Here is a 23,213-nt window from a genome sequence, read left to right as displayed (position 1 = left end):
TTGGTGTGCTGCAACCATTAACTCGTCATTTACATTAGGTATATCTCCTAATGCTATCCCTCCCCCCTCCTACCACCCCACAATAGGACCCGGTGTGTGATGTTCCCCTTCCTGTGTCCAAGTGTTCTCATTGTTCAGTTCACACCTATGAGTAAGAACATGCAGTATTTGGTTTTCTGTTCTTGCGATAGTTTGCTGAGAATAATGGTTTCCAGCTGCATCCATGTCCCTACAAAGGACATGAACTCATCCCTTTTTATGGCTGCATAGTATTCCATGGTGTATATGTGCCACATTTTCTTAATCCAGTCTGTCACTGATGGACATTTGGGTTGATTTCAAGTCTTTGCTATTGTGAATAGTGCTGCAATAAACATACGTGTGCATGTGTCTTTATAGCAGCATGATTTATAATCCTTTGGGTATATACCCAGTAATGGGATGGCTGGGTCAAATGGTATTTCTTGTTCTAGATCCTTGAGGAATTGCCACACTGTTTTCCACAATGGTTGAACTAGTTTACAGTCCCACCAACAGTGTAAAAGTGTTCCTATTTCTCCACATCCTCTCCAGCACCTGTTCTTTCCTGATTTTTTAATGATTGCCATTCTAACTGGTGTGAGATGGTATCTCATTGTGGTTTTGATTTGCATTTCTCTGATGGCAAGTGACGATGAGCATTTTTTCATGTGTCTGTTGGCTGTATGAATGTCTTCTTTTGATAAGTGTCTGTTCATATCCTTTGCCCACTTTTTGATGGGGTTGTTTGTTTTTTTTTTTCTTATAAATTTGACTGAGTTCTTTATAGGTTCTGGATATTAGCCCTTTGTCAGATGAGTAGATTGCAAACATTTTCTCCCATTCTGTAGGTTGCCTTTTCACTCTGATGGTAGTTTCTTTTGCTGTGCTGAAGCTCTTTAGTTTACTTAGATCCTATTTGTCAATTTTGGCTTTTGTTGCCATTGCTTTTGGTGTTTTAGACATGAAGTCCTTGCCCATGCCTATGTACTGAATGGTATTACCTAGGTTTTCTTCTAGGGTTTTTACGGTTTTGGGTCTAACATTTAAGTCTCTAATCCATCTTGAATTAATTTTCGTATAAGGAGTAAGGAAAGGATCCAGTTTCAGCTTTCTACTTATGGCTAGCCAATTTTCTCAGCACCATTTATTAAATAGGGAATCCTTTCCCCATTTCTTGTTTTTGTCAGGTTTGTCAAAGATCAGATGGCTGTAGATGTGTGGTATTATTTTTGAGGGCTCTGTTCTGTTCCATTGGTCTATATCTCTGTTTTGGTAACAGTACCATGCTGTTTTGGTTACTGTAGCCTTGTAGTATAGTTTGAAGTCAGGTAGTGTGATGCCTCCAGCTTTGTTCTTTTGGCTTAGGATTGTCTTGGCAATGCGGGGTCTTTTTTGGTTCCATATGAACTTTAAAGAAGTTTTCTCCAATTCTGTGAAGAAAGTCATTGGTAGCTTAATGGGGATGGCATTGAATCTATAAATTACCTTGGGCAGTATGGCCATTTTCACAATATTGATTCTTCCTATCCATGAGCATGGTATGTTCTTCCATTTGTTTGTGTCCTCTTTTATTTCACTGAGCAGTGGTTTGTAACTCTCCTTGAAGAGGTCCTTTACATCCCTTGTAAGTTGGATTCCTAGGTATTTTATCCTCTTTGAAGCTATTGTGAATGGGAGTTCATTCATGATTTGGCTCTCTGTCTGTTACTGGTGTATAAGAATGCTTGTGATTTTTGCACACTGATTTTGTATCCTGAGACTTTGCTGAAGTTGCTTATCAACTTAAGGAGATTTTGGGCTGAGACGATGGGATTTTCTAAATATACAATCATGTCATCTGCAAAGAGGGACAATTTGACTTCTTTTCCTAACTGAATACCCTTTATTTCTTTCTCTTGCCTGATTGCCCTAGCAAGAACTTCCAACACTATGTTGAATAGGAGTGGTGAGAGAGGGCATCCCTGTCTTGTGCCAATTTTCAAAGGGAATGCTTCCAGTTTTTGCCCATTCAGTATGATATTGGCTGTGGGTTTGTCATAAATAGTTCTTACTATTTTGAGATATGTTCCATCAATACCGAATTTATTGAGAGTTTTTAGCATGAAGGGCTGTTGAATTTTGTCAAAGGCCTTTACTGCATCTATTGAGATAATCATGTGGTTTTTGTCTTTGGTTCTGTTTATATGCTGGATTACATTTATTGATTTGTGTATGTTGAACCAGCCTTGCCTCCCAGGGATGAAGCCCACTTGATCATGGTGGATAAGCTTTTTGATGTGCTGCTGGATTCGGTTTGCCAGTATTTTATTGAGGATTTTTGCATCGGTATTCGTCAGGGATATTGGTCTAAAATTCTCTTTTTTTGTTGTATCTCTGTCAGGCTATGGTATCAGGATGATGTTGGCCTCGTAAAATAAGTTAGGGAGGATTCCCTCTTTTTCTATTGACTGGAATAGTTTCAGAAGGAATGGTACCAACTCCTCCTTGTACTTCTGGTAGAATTCGGCTGTGAATCCGTCTGGTCCTGGACTTTTTTTGGTTGGTAGGCTATTAATTATTGCCTCAATTTCAGAGCCTGCTGTTGGTCTATTCAGGGATACAACTTCTTCCTGGTTTAGTCTTGGGAGAGTGTAAGTGTCCAGGAAATTATCCATTTCTTCTAGGTTTTCTAGTTTATTTGTGTAGAGGTGTTTATAGTATTCTCTGATGGTAGTTTGTATTTCTGTGGGGTCAGTGGTGATATCCCCTTTATCATTTTTTATTGCATCTATTTGATTCTTCTCTCTTTTCTTCTTTACTAGTCTTGCTAGCAGTCTATCGATTTTGTTGATCTTTTCAAAATACCAGCTCCTGGATTCATTGATTTTTTGGAGGGTTTTTTGTGTCTCTCTCTCCTTCAGTTCTGCTCTGATCTTAGTTATTTCTTGCCTTCTGCTAGCTTTGGAATGTGTTTGCTCTTGCTTCTCTAGTTCTTTTAATTGTGATGTTAGGGTGTCAATTTTAGATCTTTCCTGCTTTCTCTGGTGGGCATTTAGTGCTATAAATTTCCCTCTACACACTGCTTTAAATGTGTCCCAGAGATTCTGGTATGTTGTATCTTTGTTCTCATTGGTTTCAAAGAATATCTTTATTTCTGCCTTCATTTCGTTACGTACCCAGTAGTCATTCAGGAGCAGGTTGTTCAGTTTCCATGTAGTTGAGCAGTTTTGATTGAGTTTCTTAGTCCTGAGTTCTAGTTTAATTGCACTGTGGTCTGAGAGATAGTTTGTTATAATTTCTGTTTTTTACATTTGCTGAGGAGTGCTTTACTTCCAACTATGTGGTCAATTTTGGAATAAGTGCAATGTGGTGCTGAGAAGAATGTATATTCTGTTGATTTGGGGTGGAGAGTTCTGTAGATGTCTACTACGTCCGCTTGGTGCAGAGTTGAGTTCAATTCCTGGATATCCTTGTTAACTTTCTGTCTTGTTGATCTGTCTAATGCTGACAGTGGGGTGTTAAAGTCTCCCATTATTATTGTATGGGAGTCTAAGTCTCTTTGTAAGTCTCGAAGGACTTGCTTTATGAATCTGGGTGCTCCTGTATTGGGTGCATATATATTTAGGATAGTTAGCTCTTTCTGATGAATTGATCCCTTTACCATTATGTAATGGCCTTCTTTGTCTCCTTTGATCTTTGATGGCTTAAAGTCTGTTTTATCAGGGACTAGGATTGCAACCCCTGCTTTTTTTTGTTTTCCATTTGCTTGGTAGATCTTCCTCCATCCCTTTATGTTGAGGTTAAGTGTATCTCTGCATGTGAGATGGGTCTCCTGAATACAGCAAACTGATGGGTCTTGACTCTTTATCCAGTTTGCCAGTCTGTGTCTTTTAATTGGACCATTTAGTCCATTTACATTTAAGGTTAATATTGTTATGTGTGAACTTGATCCTGTCATTATGATATTAGCTGGTTATTTTGCTCGCTAGTTGATGCAGTTTCTTCCTAGCATCGAAGGACAGACAAACATTTTGACATGTTTTTGCAATGGCTGGTACCTGTTGTTCCTTTCCATGTTTAGTGCTTCCTTCAGGATCTCTTGTAGGGCAGGCCTGGTGGTGACAAAATCTCTAAGCATTTGTTTGTCTGTAAAGGATTTTATTTCTCCTTCACTTACGAAACTTAGTTTGGCTGGATATGAATTTGTGGGTTGAAAATTCTTTTCTTTAAGAATGTTGAATATTGGCCCCCACTCTCTTCTGGCTTGGAGAGTTTCTGCTGAGAGATCTGCTGTTAGTCTGATGGGCTTCCCTTTGTGTGTAACCCGACCTTTCTCTCTGGCTGCCCTTAACATTTTTTCCTTCATTTCAACTTTGGTGAATCTGACAATTACATGTCTTGGAGCTGCTCTTCTCAAGGAGTATCTTTGTGGCATTCTCTGTATTTCCTGAATTTGAACGTTGGCCTGCGTTGCTAGGTTGGGGAAGTTCTCCTGGATGATATCCTGCAGAGTGTTTTCCAACTTGGTTCCATTTTCCCTGTCACTTTCAGGCACACCAATCAGACGTAGATTTGGTCTTTTCACATAATCCCATACTTCTTGGAGGCTTTGTTCATTTCTTTTTACTCTTTTTTCTCCACTCTTCTTGCTTCATTTCATTCATTTGATCTTCAATCACTGATACTCTTTCTTCCAGTTGATCGAGTCGGTTACTGAAGCTTGTGCATTTGTCACGTAGTTCTTGTGTTATGGTTTTCATCTCTATCAGTTCTTTTAAGGTCTTCTCTGCATTGATTATTCTAGTTATCCATTCATCCATTCTTTTTTCAAGGTTTTTAGTTTCTTTGCGCTGGTTACGTAGTTCCTCCTTTAGCTCTGAGAAGCTTGATCAACTGAAGCCTTCTTCTCTCAACTCATCAAAGTCATTCTCCATCCAGCTTTGTTCTGTTGCTCGGGCCCAAGATGGCCGAATAGGAACAGCTCCAGCCTCCAGCTTCCAGTGTGAGTGACACAGAAGATGGGTGATTTCTGCATTTTCAACTGAGGTACCATGTTCATCTCGCTGGGGAGTGCCGGACAATCAGTGCTGGTCAGCTGGTGCAGCCCGACCAGCGAGAGCTGAAGCAGGGCGAGGCATCGCCTCACCTGGGAAGCGCAAGGGGGAAGGGAATCCCTTTTCCTAGCCAAGGGAAACTGAGATATACAACACCTGGAAAATTGAGTAACTCCCACCCTAATACTGCGCTTTACCAAGGGTCTTAGCAAACGGCACACCAGGAGATTATATCCCAAACCTGGCCGGGAGGGTCCCACGCCCATGGAGCCTCCCTTGTTGCTAGCACAGCAGTCTGAGATCTAACTGCAAGGTGGCAGCAAGGCTGGGGGAGGGGCACCCACCATTGCTGAAGCTTAAGTGGGTAAACAAAGCCACTGGGAAGCTCGAATTGGGTGGAGCCCACCACAGCTCAAGGAGGCCTGCCTCTGCAGACTCCTCCTCTGGGGACAGGGCATAGCTAAACAAAAAGCAGCAGAAACCTTGGCAGAGGTAAATGCCCCTGTCTGATAGCTTTGAAGACAGCAGTGGATCTCCCAGCACAGAGGTTGAGATCTGAGAACGGACAGACCGCCTGCTCAAGTGGGTCCCTGACCCCCCTCAGCCTGACTGGGAGACATCCTCCACTAGGTGCAGACTGACACCTCACACCTCACATGGCAGGGTACACCCCTGAGACAAAGCTTCCTGAGCAAGAATCAGACAGCAACACTCACTGTTCAGCAATATTCTATCTTCTGCAGCCTCCGCTGCTGATACACAGGCAAACAGGGTCTGGAGTGGACCTCAAGCAAACTCCAACAGACCTACAGCTGAGGGTCCTGACTGTTAGAAGGAAAACTAACAAACAGAAAGGACATCCACATCAAAACCCCACCAGTACGTCACCATCATCAAAGACCAAAGGCAGATAAAACCACAAAGATGGGGAAAAAGCAGTGCAGAAAAGCTGGAAATTCAAAAAATCAGAGTGCATCTCCCCCTCCAAAGGAATCCAAGCATCTTTCGATATCAAAGGACACAGAAGAAAAACAAAAACAAAAAATAAACCAGAAAATAGTCCCTTCAGCTCCTGGGGTCAGATCTGAGGAGTCAGAGTTAGGAGTGCCTGACTGCACAGATACTCACACCCCCTAACATCTCAGCAGGTTGCATCCTCCACCTGCCCCCTAACCCCACCTTTGCCCCTAGGTGTGACTTCCATGGATTTTCCTGAACCTGATATTTGGAGGCCCTAAAAGAGCCCCAAGTAGCCCCTCTCCTCCAGCTTCCTTAGGACAGAGTAGTGGAGCTGGCTCTGTGCTAATGGCCAGCTCTGATGTCATCTCACCGTACTTTCCCATGCTTTAGAAGAATTATATGTGCACATGCGTTTCTCCCCTTGAGGAACTCACAGGACCTGGTACACACTAAGACTGAGACCCCTGTTTACCAAACTGAATTAAACAACAAGGGGAAGGGGGCACTGATGGAGGGGAGTTGGGAAGGGTAGGGGATGCAGATACATTTACCACTGGGATTACTTTGGCCCTGGTTTCAAATCAAGAGCACTGTGTAGAGTTGTACAGTATGTGCACTACACAAAGACGCCTCACTGAGGGAGTGAGAGAGAGCCAAAATCCAGCCCATATTCCATTTGCCAGTCTGTGCGCCCTTGGATCTGCATCCACCCAGAAATCTTGTCAGGTTCCTTGGATTCTCTGTGCCTCAGTTTCCTCATCTGTGAAATGGGGATAACAACTGCTGGGTTGAAGGATGCTTTTTCTCAACTCCCAGTGTTTTCTAGAAGTTTGAAGAGGGCTCTGCTAGTCTGGCCCACCTGGCCATTCTCCCCCTCTTTAATCACTCCACCCTAAGGGAGGAATTGTGAATTATATAACTGATAAATTCCATAAAAAATAAAAGGCATTTAGGCTCAGCTTTGCACTTTTTCCTCTTGGAAGTGGGCTGCTCTTCCACAGGCAGCCCCTCCCTACCATGTGTTATATGAGAATACCTACCCTGGGCCCACGATGGGAGGTTCGCTTGAGCCCAGGAGTTCACGACCAGCCTGGGCAACATAACGAAATCCCGTCTCTACAAAAAATACAAAGCATTAGCCAGGTGTGTGGAAATTAGTGCATCTGTGGTCCCAGGTACTTAAGAAGCTAAGGTGGGAAGATCGCCTGAGCCCGGGAGGTCAAGGCTGCAGTGAGTTGTGATTGTGCCACTGCGCTCCATCCTAAGTGACAGACTGAGACCCTGTCTCCAAAAAAAAAAAAAAAAAGTAAACCAAAGACATTTCCAAACAAAAACTAGAAAAAAAAATTAACATACCTGCTAAAAAAAATACTAAAGGAAGTTATTCAAGTAAAAAGAAAATAAAAATGCCATAATTATTCCAACTAGAATAAAAAATTATCAGACTAGATTTAAAGTTCCAAATACATGCTGCTTATCAGAGATAAGCTTTAAATATATACTAGAAGGAAATCTCAGCAAATATCAAAGGATTGTAATCATAAATAATATATACAAATAATTACATAAACAAAAAATAATGTATAAACTATATATATAAACAAAAAAAATACCCTAAATATATGAAATTAGTAGTACATGTCTAAATAACCCATGGGTTAAAAAAAAAAAGAAACCACAATGGGAATTAGAAAATATATTAACTAAGTTATATGAATATTTAACATATTAACTTATGGAATACAGACAAAGCATTACTTACAGAGAAATGTGCAGCTTTAAAAGATATTACAAAAGAAGAAGGCTGAGAATCAGTAAACTAGGAAATAATAGCAAATCAAACTCAAAGAGAATAGAATTAAGAAAATAATAAAAATAAGAGCAGAGGTCAATGAAATAGAAAACAAACAGAAAGCCAAAAGTTTTCTTTGAGTATATTACACAAATGACAAATTCCTAGTGAGACCAGTTAAAAGAGAAAGAACATAAATTACCAATCTCAGGAATGAAACAGAGATATAACTATAGATCTTACAAACTTCAAAGTGATAATAAGAGGATAATATAATTATACAATTTTATACCAATAAATTAAAAACATATATATATAGTGGCCAAAGTCTTTGAAAAAATACAACTTGCCAAAACTTACACAAGAAGAAAGTTGAAATTTGAATTCAAAAGATTTAATTGAATACATAATTTAAACCTTTCAACCTAATGCACAGAAAATTTCTCCAGTAAATTCTCCCAAATATTTAAGGAAGAAATCACATCAATCTTATACTCACTCTTCAAGGGGATAGAAAAAGAGGGACCACTTCTAGCATAACCTAGGTATCAGCAACTGACAAAGCTGTTGCAAGAAAGGAAATATGCCCGCCAATCTCCTTCATAAACTTATACATAAAATCCGTACACGAAATATTAATAAGTCAAATCCAATGATATACAAAAAGATAATCTATCATAGCCAAGTGGGATTTATTCTTAGAATGTAAGGTTGGTTTAACATTAAAAAAATCAATCAATGTAGGAATCATCAAGGCCTACTGTAAAGAATAAAAGTAAGCATAGGGTGAAAAATAAAATAAAATAGAAATAATGCCCTAAGGGATCCTTGTGGGAGCTGATTCATCACTGTATCTCTGGCTTCCCACAAGAAACTCTTAGCCACGTCTGCCTGGCCATGTTGCTGCAGGTATGTTTTGAGCCCATCTGCTAAAGCAAGCTTGTCCAACCTGCAGCCCACATGCAGCCCAGGACAGCTTAGAATGCAGCCCAACACAAATTCATAAACTTTCTTAAAACATTGAGGTTTGTTTGTGATTTTTTTTAGCTCATCAACTATTGTTAGTGTATTTTATGTGTGGTCCAAGACAAGTCTTCTTCCAGTGTGGCCCAGGGAAGCCGAAAGGTTGGACACCCCTATCTAGAGCATTCTTCAGCTTTCCAGGTGTGTGAGCTCTGGCTGAGTTTTCTTCCTGGTAGACCATAACAAACTCTGCCTTGCTGGTTACTTCGCAGGCTTGTTCTGAGAGACCAAGAAGCCTAAGAAGGCCCCTTGGGAGCCATTAGGGACTAGACAACATGGGAGAGGTGGAGTTTCTTTTTGAAAAGCCGTCACCTTTGCGTGGCACACTCACCTGACAGGTATGGGCTGGCTGCCCTGCCGTTTGAACGCTCTTTCCAGCCTCTCCTGGGTCATCCTGGAATTACCACCAGGCAAGTAGAGCTTCAAGGGCATCCTGTCCACGTCTGTGCTGCCATCCACCACTGGGCTGTCCTCAGAAAGATCTCTCGGCCTGGCCCTGTCCCGCGGGGGCAGCCCTTTGCTGGGCAGATGGGGAGGGCTGCTGGCAGTGCTCTTCCGCTTTTCTACGGTCAGTTCACTAAGCTGACCCAGAGAGGTCCTGGACGGGGAGCTGCTGCTCGAGGCCAGAATGTCCTGTTGGGTACGGACAAAGAGCTCAGGGACCTTCCGGCTCTCTTCTTGGGGTTGGGTGGAGCTGCTTGAGGGTGAGGACCGTCTCAGAGAGCGTCTGTGAAAAGAATCCTAAAGGGAGTAAGGACAAAAGCAGTGAGGACCCTTGAGGGGAGCTGGAAAACACAGATCCCACTTCAAGCATTTGCCCATGATGTGATGTCTCTCCCAGGAATGTATTTTCCCACCCCTGACTCTTTCCCTTAAAATCCTGCCTATTCTTTGAGGAGCTACTCAAATGCTGCCACCTCTGTGCTTTCAGTGATGCACGCCCCGCCTGCCGGAACCTCAGAGCAGGCCTGGGCCTTTCTCTCGCAGCCCCTACAGAGAGCAGGTTCATGCAGCAGGTGAAGCCGTCGCTCCAGTCTGCATTACCACCTACCAGCTGTGTCACCTGTGGCAGGCTGCTTAACTTCCCTGTCCCTGATTTCCTCACCTGTAATATAACCAGTCCACAATCCACTACCTGTCATTTCTAAATCCCAAAACCAGGCTGGGGATGGTGGTTCACGCCTGTAATCCTAGCACTTTGGGAGGCCAAGGCGGGCGGATCACTTGAGGCCAGGAATTCGAGACCAGCCTGGCCAACATGGTGAAACCCCATATCTACTAAAAATACAAAAAAATAGCCAGGCCTGGTGGTGCATGACTGTAATCTCAGCTACTCGGGAGGTGGAAGCAGGAGAACCACTTAAACCCAGAAGGCAGAGATTGCAGTGAGTCGAGATCACATTACTGTACTCCAGCCTGGGCCAGCGAGACACCGTCTCAAAAAAAATAAATAAATAAATCCCAAAACCTCTGAAAATGAAAGGTTTTTAAAAATCCTGTGGTAAATTCTTAACTGTTGTGAGGCTGCTTATAGTCTTTTTAAAATGTGAATATTCATTCTTACATGGAGTTGCTGAAATGGTCATGTTTTTTGCTCATGGGGTGCTACCACAAACCCTACAAAAGGCATTATGTGGTATGTGTCTCATGCACTGTACTTCCTTTCCAAATTTAAAATATACATATATATAAATTCCAAAAGACATCCAGCCCAAAGGTTTTGGACGAGGGATGAGGCACCTGTAGTACTTCTCTCCGACAAGACTGTACAGAGGATGAAATGAGACCCGTGCAAGGCACTAGCACAGAGCCAGACGTACTGCAGCAGTCAGCAAACGCTCACTACTCCTACATGTATTTGCCCTGTGCCCACTTACATATGGTCTTAACCCCCTCCTGATGGCAGAGGTCATTCTTAATTTGCCTCTGGTGTTCACAGGGCACCCAGCTCAGCAGCGTATACCTAATAGGCACTCAAGATTTGCTTAGTGTTTGAAATGAAGGAATTCTAGAGGAGTCAATTAAATATCCAAATATCCTCCCTTACTGTCAAAGATTAGTGGAGGAAATGGGAACTCGTGTTGTTACTAATGGGAGGGTGGGGAGACAAAGACAGACATACCAGGCTTTTCCTTGGTTTAAAATTCTGAACCTCTCAATATTTCCAGAAATAATCCAAGACCAAATAGTAAAGCCTGGGCTGGAATAAGGAAACCTTAATTTTGTAATGTTCTGGCTAAGCAGACATTACTAAGCACTATAAACCTCCTCCCAAAGCCACTCAGGGCATCCCCTGCACAAAATGGGGAAGACATTAGTCATCATTCCCAAGGAGACTCAAACTTCTGGCCGAAGGGAGCTGGAGCTGCTGCAGGGAGCCCAGCCTCTTAAGTCATTCTTAAATACAGAAGTGATGTAGTAAAAATGATGAAATACCCAACAATCTTTGGCTCTTTTCTCCTGAGCAACCAGTAAGTATGGCCAAGGTACTCAAAGGCCACAATGTCCCTTCTAGAGAATCTGGCGAAATTCTATAGCAACCTTTCCTTCAACATCCTTTGCGGGTTTCAGATACCACCTCCCAAAACAATTACCAAAAGGAGAAGTTTGCAGCAATGCCCTCGGCGGCGAAGCGGGTCCAAGCCATCTCCCTCACAGCGCAGGTACAAAGGGGACCTCCACTGCACACACTTGATCATCAGGACGTCATGCTGGGACAGGACCCTGGTGTTCCTCTGGTTCACTGGTCCCCAGAGTAGTCCACCAACCCCTAAGAGTCCCTAGACCCTTTTAGGGAATTCAAAACTATTTTGATAGTAGTAAGATGACACAATTTACCTTTTTCCACTGTGTTGACTTTGTGCACGAAGCAACAGTGGGAAAAACTGCTGGTCCCAGGTGCCTTTTTCCACTGTGCTGACTTTGTGCACAAAGCAACAGTGGGAAAAACTGCTGGTCCCAAGCACGAAACAAAGCAGTGGCACCAAACTCTACTAGTGCCCAAGGCCCTCTTTACCTGCACACTCACAGTGAAAATAGGTGAACAAAGTGCTGACTTCACTGAGGAATGTCCATGCTGACACATAAAAAGTATTCATTTTATGCCCTTAGACTCTCCAGCACACATCTCTTCAACACCCTGAGTGATACAGTGGGAGGGGCGTGCAGGCATTCCGCTGAGCATGGAGGATGGCAGCTGGCACTGCACGACTGTCTAGGCTGCGAGTGAGCTTGCTGGTTTTTTCATGGAACCACTGACAGACAAACTATGGTTACTCAAGCGTGGGTATTTGGCAGGCATTTTCTTGAAAATCAATTGAGCCTGTCACCTCAAGGGAAACAAATGGTGTATTTTTGTCAGTGATAAAACACAAGCTGTCAGGTAAAAATTAGAATTTTGGAAAACTTCTAACTGCCACTGTGAGTTTGAGAGCTTTGCAATACTTAAAAACTTCTTGGATCAGCTGGGAGTGACATCAACAAATGAAATTCTTTGGTGCGATTTTCTTTTTGTCTAATGAGATGTGTCCACATTTGGAAGATCTATATAACTCAGTAACCAATATTTTCCAAATGACCAATATATCATGTTACTAAATCTTTCAGGGGTAAAAAATTCAAAGTGCAAGACATACCAAGGGAAATTGATAAGGTACAAAAAGTTCACTGATATGGTTTAAGATTTCACATTAAGAAACTACAACTTGTCTAGTTTCGGTGTAGCATCAAAAAAAAAAAACCTCAGTTTTCTGAAAAGACTATTAAAATACTTTTCCCTTTTCCAACTGCTTATCTAGGTGAGGCCAGATTTTCTTCACACACTTCAACCAAAATACCATATTGCAACACGCTGGATGCAAAAGCAAATATGAGGCTTGAACTATCTACTACTAAACCAGATGTTAAAGAGATCTGCAAAAATATGTAAAACAATGCTACTCATCTCACTAATGTTTTGTTTTGAAAAATGTATTTTTTATTAAAATATATCATGTTACATGTAATAGTTTTACTACTGTTATTTTTAATGATTTTTGTAAGTATTTTTAACTTCTCACTTTTAATTTCAAATATAGTAAATAGCAATAGACACAGCTACATAAACAAAAGCTCTTTGCACTCCACAATAATTTTAAGAGTATAAAGACAGCCTGAGGCTAAAAGTCTAAGAACCACTGATGTAAGTCTAAACTGTCACCCAGGCAGGGCTCCTTCCACAGTGTCCCCAGCAGATGGGTGACCTAACTTCCCTTTCACACAACTAGCTGAGTCCTTTTCAAAACAACCTTCACTGCTGAAGTGGCTCTGACTAATGGAGGGCTCCTATACCAACCTCCATCCACTGGTGCCAGTTGTGCTGTCTGGAGCCACCAGGCAAGGCTACACCACTCAACCCAACAATGGTGCCAGCAAGCACACACCACGCACTACACAGAAACACAACAGTGTCCTGCTCTCAGGAGGCTTACAGACTAAGCTCAAGATTGCAAACAGAGTTTATCTCACATGGAGATAGGCTATTCCAACCTCCATATTCAAAGAAATCTCTTACATTCTGCCAATCTCCCACAAGATTAAACATCTCTAAACCTTTTAATTTCCTCCAAACTGTTCACCATTCTAGCCCCTTTCCTCTGGACAGGGTTCAGTTTATGAATGTCCTTCTTCAACAAGAAGGCCTAGGATGGGGTATGACATCAAGGTGAGCTGTGGCCTGAACTACACAGTGGCGGGCAGGCTCTTCCTTGATCTGGACCCCAAGATTGCATGATACTGAAATCCCAGAGCCCTAAGGGGCCTCAGACAGCTGGTCTAATAGAAGAGACTGCAGCCAAGAGAAATAAAAACCTTGACCAAAGATCCCACAAGATGGAGCCAGGGGCAGGGAGAGGACTCACTTCTTTCTGTCCTAATTCCAAATGAACTGAGAGAACAGTGCCAGCACCTACACCACACCTAAACATACAGCAGGTAAGTGAGAGCGCAGGTGGACACAGACACCTATTTTTTGTTGGCTCAGGCTCCCTGATTTGACTGACGTGGCACTTTGAGTTTGGTGTTTACTTTTGCTTTGCTTTTCTGTTTGTTGTTTTGCAAACTTCGTTTACATATGTCTCTGATTTGGTTTTGTCTCTCTGCCTAATGGAACTCTACCATGGTCACCCTGTAAGGGAGACTATAAAACAACAATGTGAAATTTTTAGAATCTTTTTTTGAAAGAGAAAAAAATAAAAGCAGAATAAATGAAACCATAAGGCTTTGGGGTTTTAGTCCCTTTTAACTATCATGTTTCACATTTATTTTAAAAGATGCTCTCTGGTTTTTTTCTTTTTTTTTTTTTCTTTCTTTTTTTTTTTTTTTTTCACACAGGGTCTCACTCTTGCCCAGGCCAGAGCACAGTCACATGATCACAGCTCACTGTAGCCTCAACCTCCCAGGCTCAAGCAATCCTCCCCACTCAGCCACCTAAGTATCTAGGACTACAGATGCACACCACCACACCTAGCTAACTTTTTAATTTTTTGTAGAGATGGGGCAGTGGGACAAGTGTCTCCCTATGTTGCCCAGGCTCAATTCCTAGGCTCAAGCGATTCTTCCACCTTGGCCTCCCAAAGTGTTGGAATTACAGGCGTGAGCCACCACACTCAGCCTGAAGATGCTCTCTAAACCTGGATAGGTTCTCCACTCCTGAATTGCAAAGACAAAGCTGAGCAGGTATTCTCACCCAGCAGAGGAATAGAAAACCATGGCATCCACCTCACAGACAAAATGGGTAAGCTAAGGGCAGGAAAGGAGACCTGCTCAAGGCCTCATGGGTCACTGACAGTAGAGCCAGGGAGAAAACAGAGGCAGTGTACTTCCCACCCCACGCACAGGCCTTCTTCTCGGACTGTCCTGTGGGGTACCCCAAATAAACCCAGGCGTGCCTTACGCCTGGCCCAGTCCTCAGCCTCCAATCTCATAACAACAGAAAGAGCAATAGCCCCACCTGTGGGGAGCTGGCGATGGGCCCAGCCATCATGCCTTGCACAATCAGACCAGACTTTGGCCTGGAATTCTCTCCCATCCTCTTCACATCCAAGGAGGGCTCCAAGTGAAGCTTGTCCGTCTTCTCCCACGCAGAAGCCAACATAGGAGTTTCACCCGGAACCGTCTGCATGGGCTTACTTTTGTGTGGAGGCCTTTTAGATGATACAAAATTACCAAGTACATCTCCATCAAGATTGTCATGTCTGTGAAAAAGGAATATTTCCATTAAAACAGACTCCCCAGAAGGAATCAATAACAAAGATAGCAAATTCCACATTCAATGGGCACTCAAAGCAAGCCCATTAACAAGTCTATGATGACTTCTAACCAGCCAGTGCATTATCATGAAAGACAAGGAACAGACAATACTCTGGTATCAGGGCAAGTCTGCCCTACAAAATAAGGCCAGTAAACAAGCAAACAAATTCAGAGATGATGAGCCATAACAGGACTCCTCAAGTCCTTAAGACTAAAGAGCGTCCTTAGTCTTCCAGACCTGAATGACTAAGGAAGACTATAATCTTTCAGTACAGTCATGGGGTATGTGAAGCCCAGCCTTGCCGCACACCACTGAGAGGCGTGGAGAAGACCCACAGCAAACTTGGCATTCCCCGCTGTTCAGCTAAACCTGGAGTCAGGTGTGCCAATGGCTGTGTGTGTGTGTGTGTGTGTGTGTGTGTTAGAGAGAGAGAGGAAGGAAGAGAGCAAAAAATAACAAAAGAAGGTGAGAGACCGTGAGAATAAGCACAGACTCAGAAAGAACAAGAGAGAGAGAGCCCACGAGACAAAGAGAGAGACCCAGGCAAAGGGGAATCTTACCTCTGATCACCCAGAAGCCAGCACTCCTGTGACACAGGCTCAGCTATTTTCTACTACTGGGCCCTGCCATAAATGGGTATGGCCCCCTACCCTATGCTAAGCTGCTTACCAGGCACTGGGTCACATGCGGGAGGGCAGTCGTGTGTGCTGAGACTGGGCCATGTCAAGCAGAGGAAGGGACTGGAACCAGCCTGGGGAAATCCCAAAGGGCTCCCAGAAAAGGCAGCACCTGAGTCTGAGAGAATCAGGAAGCAAGAGCTCCCCAGGAGAAGGCCCAGCCCCAGCACACAGGCCTCCAAGGCAGAATGTGCTCAGGGGAGCAGCCGGGGCTGGTCAGGAATGGGGTTCTGCATGGTATTCTAAGGAGTTTACCCTGAAAGCTGCAGGGAATGTCCGAAGCCCTTTGGCCGGGGAGCGGCATGGCCAGGCTCCTTTCGTGGAAAGCTCACACTATCTTAGGATAAGGGTGGATTTGAGGGAAGATCACTAGAGGCCTGAAGACCAGGTAGGGAAGATCACTAGAGGCCTGGAGACCAGGGAGGGGCTGTAGGAGTTAACCAGGAAAAGAGGATGGGAGTGTGAACTGAGGCCCTCGCCGGTGGGCAGAGAAAGGAGGAAAGAAGGAAAGTGCCTACTATCATCACTCTGGGTGAAGAGCTCACAGGACTCACAGATGCAGAAGATGACAGATAAGGAAGAGGCAAGAACACCTACATTTTTGGTTTGGGTAACTGGGTAGGACGCAGGAGCTTCAACTTCCTAGTTGCTTTTTTATTGTGTCAGAAATATTTCACTTCCCAGCCAGGCAGTGAGTGCCTTGGAGGAAGAGCTTCTTCATAGCCCCTTACAACCCTGCACCTCTGAATCCTTGTGCTAATTGCTCGTCATGGTCCCACCTTTTGGCAGCTTGACACCCATGCCCTGACTTTCAGCGACCTTCAGGAAAGGAAATGCTTTTCAATGGAGCCAGAAGACAGCACCCATTCCCAGGAAGTTAAGCTCACTGCTGGGGACTGCAGTGTCTTAAGGTCGTAATTTAATGTCATTGTTTCCCAGATAATAGAGGTTCAATCAAGAATGCCAATTCATTTTCTTCCTAAGATTTTTTAAAGAGCTTATTTTTCAGATTTTTCTCATCTCTACAGTGTTTTGTTGCCTTTTAGAATACCAATACCATACCCCTGTTTTTAAGAAAATCAAATAAAGCAAGTGCTTGAACCTTACAACCATGGAATTTAAAATAAACACAGTGAATCGTAACTACTCTCCATCGCAAAGTAGTCCATTCTGACAGCCTCAACAGGATAATAACACTACTTCACAGCAGAGATTTTGAAAACACAGAGTGTGGGAAGCTGAACAGTGACCCCCCAAAAGATATTCACATCCTTATCCCTGGAATCTATTAATCCATTTATGCCAGAGGTTGCAATTTTTTGAATTTTTGCATGAGTGAAAAATCAGACCTTGGCGATGACCTTGAGCAGTAGGATATAAATAACTCCCACATGCTTAGTGTTCCAATAATGGAACACTAGGGATAAGTGGGTTAACCCACTTATGGTTAACTACGTAAGTGGGTTAGCTACACAGTAAAAGGGATTTTACAGATGTGATTAAATTAAGAGTCGTAAAATGGGATTATCTGGTGGACCCAATGTAATTACAGGGGTCCTTCTTAGAAGGAGACAAGAGGATCAAAGGTAGTAGTAAAGTTAGCAGATGTAACAACACAAGCAGAGGCTGGAGCGATGTGCTTTAAAATGGAAGAAGGGGCCAAGAGTCAAGGAACATAGGTGACCTCTAGAAGCTAAAAAAGAAAAGAAAATGGATTTTCCCCTCAGAACCTCCAGACAGAACCAGGCCTGCTAACACTTTGCCTTTAGTCTAGTGAGACTGATTTTACACTTCTGACCTGCAGAACTGTAAGAGAATAAATTGGTATTGCTTTAACTACTGTGAGGATTAAATTTTATATGCCAATGTGGCTAGGCTGTGGTACCCAGTTGTTTAGTCAAGTATCAATCTAGCTGTTGCTGTGAAGGCATTTTGTAAATGTGATTAACATTTACAATCAGTTGACTTTAAGTAAGGCAGATTATCCTCAGTGATGTGGGTGGGCCACACCCCATCAGGTGAAGGCCTTAAAAGCAAAATCTGATGTTTCTCAAAGAAGAAATTCTTTCTCAAGATTGTAACATGAAAATCCTGTCTGAGTTTCCAGATTTCCAGCCTGCCCTACAGATTTCAGACTTACCAGCCCTTACAGTCCCATCAGCCACCTCCTTAAAATAAACCTTTTTTTTTTTCTTTTTTAAGAGACAGTGTCTCACTCCATCTCCCAAGCTAGTGTGCAGTGGTGTGAACATAACTCACGGCAGCCTTGAACTCCGGGGCTCAGATGATCTTCCCGCCTCAGCCTCCTGAGTAGCTGGGACTGTATGTGCACACTGCCACCCCTAGCTAATTTTTTTTAAAGTTTTTGTAGAGACAGGGTCTTTCTATGTTATCCAGGCTGAACTTGAACTCCCAGCCTCAAATGATCCTCCTGCCTTGGCCTCCCAAAGTGCTGGGATTACAGGCATGAGCCACTGCACCTGGCCAAACTTCTTTATATATATACATACAGGTACATATGCATATAGATATACGCACGCACACACATACACACACACACACACAGGGAGACCATATTGATTCTGTTCCTCTGGAGAATACTGACTGAAACAGCCATGAAATACATAGTAATTTGTTATAGCAGCAATAGGAAACTAATAAACAGAATAATGGGAAAAGATACCTGGCTTTGCTTGTTTCTGACAATGATGTTCTCCATCCTGCATCTTCATCTGAAAGGTCATATATATTTACCAGTGTAGTCTCTGAGCATCTCAATGGCACTTTGTTATTTTTCTTTGGAACCGAGAGTGCAGGGATTGGAGTATCTTGAGTGAAATTGTTAGCTGTATTTCCAAAGTGATCCAGAAAGTATCTGGTGATGAGTTCAAGACTTGTTTTTAGAGGATTTTCCTTTGCCTATCATTGGGAGAGAAAAAAAAAAAAATCATTAATTTATATACAGCTTCACGGAAGAGTGGAAAAAACAACTATTCCACTTCTTTGAGTAAGTTTATCAACTTCTCACTCATTCATACAAGCTTTCAGCCAACATTTACTGGCCACATATTATATATGTCAGGTACTATGTTGGGTAGGGACACAGAGACAAAAACAAAATCTCTACCCTAAAAGAACTAGCATCCAGTGCATGAGACAGGTGATTCAATAAACAACTAGAATAAAATGTGATAGCAATAGAGGCATGCCCAAGCAAATTTCCTCTTGGTTTTTTGCTCCAAGGAATAACTTTATAAAATATATATCCCTTCATTTAACAAACAGAGTCTGTAGGGAACACTAACCCTATAGATTTGTAAGTATTTGGGGCCTGAATATTTTTTTAGCTTGTAAGCTCTGCATCTAACACTGAAACCAGCGACGACAGAGACAACTGAATAGAAGGTTAACGTGAAGAGCACAGAGAAGCAGTCAGGACCGACACACTTTACACCCCAACCTTAAAAACAAAAGGCAAATGAAAGTCTTCAGCACTAGGTTTTGGAATTAAACGATACCAGTATTTTCCAGCCCCGCCTATACCAAATATTCCCTTTGGACGTTTTTTAAAAATACAGATTCTCACACCCTACTGATACTATGCCAGAACAGCAAAGATGTCAATTCCCGTGAGTAATTTGGATAGACACAGCTATTCATGCAACAATATGCAGGCTGGCCTCAGGGACCCAGCCATGTGTCAGTCCCCAAGCCACTCGCCCAGTAACACCCAGGTCCTGCCGAGCCGTGGCTAGACATGGGGCACTCTGTGATTTTGCAGACTAGCAAGGCACCTATCAAGGAGCCTAGCAGAGCAGGCCCTCGAGGCATGCCAAGTCCTCCGCCTTCCTAGTCCTCTCATCCATGCAGCAGGACTCGGGGACTAAGACCCACAGCCCATGGACTATGACCAAACCCAACAGATTCATCAGACAAAATCCAGGACAGTTTTACTAGTTTTTTCAGTAAGAGATACAAACAAAAACGATTTTGTCTAAGATTAAACGAAGCTTACAATAAAGAGAGTTAGGGGAAAGATACTATATTTATTGTAGCTTCTTGCTTTTTCTCTCAATAAGAGAGACTTAAGCCCCTGAATTGCCTGATTATCCCTTAAGATTTTTCACATCACTTGGCTCACAACAGACACAGCCTTTATATGAATCTAGATATTGTTTTTCAAGATCTCAATTTACATAGGCATTTTTATCTATCCTATACCTAATAGTTTAAAACAAGTTACTGGAAATATTAACATTAAATTGCAGGGTTTTCCTGGAATCAGGCTAGCTCTGTGCTGAATGAATGTCAAAATTATTATGTAATAGATAGATTAATGCGTAATTTTCCTGTAAAATATACACTCCAATTCATTGTATAACAGCTAATAACTGCTGTATAAATCATCAGTATCTCATGAAAATATCTTAAGTATCTTAAGCTAACAACTACTTTAGGGAGACTATATTACAATGAGAGAATAAAAATAGCTTCAATGTCAAAGACACTTTTGGGAAATTAGGTAAGGTACATTTATGTTAAAAGCCCAATGTGACCAGAATGGTTAACTGAATTTTCTGGGTAGCTGTCCCACTCTCTGTACAAAATTCTCCTAAAGTGTACAGTCCATTCTCCTGCCTTGGAATACAGCAGACGGAGGATTGCAGAGCATCTGCTGCCTGGGTCACCAGTCTTTCCACAGGACTTACAAAGTACTTGCTACAGGACAGGAGATACAGGTGCCTGCATGTCACCCCATGACCCAGAGGACAAAGGCCTTCTATATGATGTCTTTACTGAGCCTGAGAGACTTCACCTGGCTGCCAATGCCTACTTCTCCTCAAAGGGGAGCACGACAATTTCTAGCAACCTGAGTGCTCCTGTAGGTGCCAGTTGTTTTTAGTTTATATGTTTGCCTGAAATTCCATCCTTCACTTTATTGAGAGATGCCTGACCTAGGTTCCTCCCCGGCCTAGGACGTGTATTTGCATAGTTTTCAAATGGTTCAGTGGATCCTCTGGGTGTCTCAAAAAATAGCCTTGGTCCTACCACCATACAAATCCAAACTGCTAAAGTCCATTTGAAAAAATCACTCCTACAATAGGACGGGGAATCAAAACACCTGGTTCTAGCCTCATCCCTACCTGGTAACTGACTGTGAGACCTTGGATAGCCAACTCTCTCTGGCTCACAGCTCCCTCCTGAGAGGAGGAAATTGATCAGTGGTTTAAAGTTGGACCCTGAGAGGCTAGCCGAGAAAGCAAGACCTCCTTTTCTCAACTTCAAATAGAGCATTTTCCCTTCTTGGCTTTGCATATTGGACTTCCACGTGAGATATCATTTTATTGCTTTTTAAAAAAATTGTGATAAATGCTGAACTGTATCATTTTCTTTTTGACTCTGATACTATGCACAACCACAAGGCAAGATTTGCTGGACAGCCCATTCTTTTTCTGTCTTCATAACAGATTTAAAAAATTAAGTAGAAAGTGTAGCTTCATTCATTTGTATAGTCATTCATTCATTTATTCCACAAATATATACTGACTATTCAGTATACCATCGGACAACACTTTATGTATGGGGATATAATAGTGAACAAAAAGACTGCATTTCTGGCTTCTGCTGTGTCCAAGGTATTGGGGGAGGCAGATACTAATTTTAAAATCACATAAATATTCTATTGCCAATGTGATAAACACAAAAACAGGAAAACTATAGGGTGCCATGAAAGCCTGTAATAGCAGGTTGGGGAGATCAAATATGGGGGACCAGAGATTTCTTCCCGCCCCAGAAAATGTGGTTCCATTTGCTTTCCCAACTCTAATGCACCGGGGTTAGCTGAACTCAATTCCCTCCTCTACCTAAATTATATGTCACAGGAGACTCAAGACTAAGGTATTACTCAGAACTGAAGAAGGAAACTCTTACACAAGCAGGGAATGGAAAATTTTAGTATAACTGGATACGATATTCTTAAGTACAGTCTTACTAAAAATAGCCTTGTGTGGGGAGGCGGGAGCACAGTGAGTAACTGTGGGAGGTTGAGCACTGCCACAGGCTCTGTTGAAAATGAGCCCGACAACCCCACACACACACACAACACGCCAATGGGCGGCACCAGCTGACCGAGGCGGAAAACCCACTCCTGCTGGGGGTCTGTCCACACTTGGGGGGTCCGTTTCTCTCTGACTACAAGTGTGGCAGGCCAAGAGCGCCTCAAGCCTCTCCTGTCACTGGCAAGGTCCGTGAGTGCTCTGGCAGCGCCAAACTCAGTTCCAAGACTCCACACCACACCTTAGAAAGCACATACCTTGTTCTCCTTATAGAGAAATTCGAGATGCAAAACCTTTCGAAGATCATTTCTGTTGTTTATGCTGAGGTCAGAGCGTGGGCGTTCCTGGTCCATGGTCACACATGTCTTCTTTAAGCCCTGAGGGAAGAAATCTGAATCGCTGTTTACCATCTTAAATCAAAGCCCGCTGTTCTCATAAAGCACAAGCAAAAGATTCCTGATGTGCACCAAGATAATTCTCATATAACCTTTACACTTGACATCACCTCTGCAATTATCAATATTATTCTGATTCTTAGAACAGCCCCATGGGCTAAGTGAAGGCTGAAGTTTTCAGGCCATTTCACAGATAAGGAGTGAGTTCAGGACTCGCGCACAGGAGTCCTGGGTTTGGTCCCAGATTTGGAATCACAGTATATGAAGCTTTAAAAATAAATGAAAGAAAAAACATAAACAAAAGGCTACTATTCATTCCCTTCACTCTCAGATGGGGAAACCAGGAGACAGGGTTGACTTGCCCAAGGTAACACAATGGAATCACATCACAGGCGGGGGTTGTAACCATCCCAGTCTGTGAGTCCGTGACTCTGGGACCCAGGCCCATGGGAAGCTCTTGGTAAATGTCTGCTAAGTCACCAGCAAAGCCACTTTCCATCATCCCACCCTGAACTGCCAGAAGACCAAGGTTCAAGGCCCAGCTGAGACATGCTCTAGCAGTGGAAAATCTGGGGTTGGGGAAGTGAGAGTCCTGTTCGCAAGTGCCTGGCTTCTCCATCTGAAAAACAACCACAACTTTCTGTCCACCCCACTGGGCCATGGTGATTGTCAAATGGCTGAAGGCTGAGAACATGCCTCACCAATAGTTCAGCCTGGTGTTAGCGGTGTTCCTTGTTCTTAATGGATTCCAGACCCCCAGTGCTGCACAGGCTTCAGCTTCTCACAGAGCCTTTGTGTTCAGAATTTTACAGAGGCTCTAGCTGCTGGGGAAACATGACAAAACCCATGCCCACCATGAATTTAGGTAAGAAGGTCAATTTGGGAATCTAAAAGTAAGAACACAACCTTGAAACAAACAGAGGAAAGAGGAGACCGTAGGGAAGGGAAATGGAGAGAAATGGACATA

General features: G+C 42.9%; 1 protein-coding gene across 2 annotated transcripts in view; it reads right to left on the bottom strand.

Moving 5' to 3' along the window:
• MINDY4 (MINDY lysine 48 deubiquitinase 4) overlaps positions 1-23,213 on the bottom strand; it is a 132,043-nt gene that overhangs the window by 102,268 nt on the left and 6,562 nt on the right. For both annotated transcript variants that reach the window (XM_011731333.3, XM_011731332.3), the window contains exons 2-5: positions 22,109-22,228; positions 18,479-18,714; positions 14,819-15,062; positions 9,161-9,570 (exon numbers count right to left, since the gene is read on the bottom strand). In XM_011731333.3, coding sequence (XP_011729635.2) covers positions 9,161-9,570; positions 14,819-15,062; positions 18,479-18,714; positions 22,109-22,228 — 1,010 coding nt within the window. The remainder of the gene's footprint in view (positions 1-9,160; positions 9,571-14,818; positions 15,063-18,478; positions 18,715-22,108; positions 22,229-23,213) is intronic.

Source organism: Macaca nemestrina, chromosome 4 (genome assembly GCF_043159975.1).
Source record: "Macaca nemestrina isolate mMacNem1 chromosome 4, mMacNem.hap1, whole genome shotgun sequence".
In the NCBI taxonomy this organism is placed as follows: domain Eukaryota; kingdom Metazoa; phylum Chordata; class Mammalia; order Primates; family Cercopithecidae; genus Macaca; species Macaca nemestrina.
This window is presented reverse-complemented; position numbering and strand designations above follow the sequence as displayed.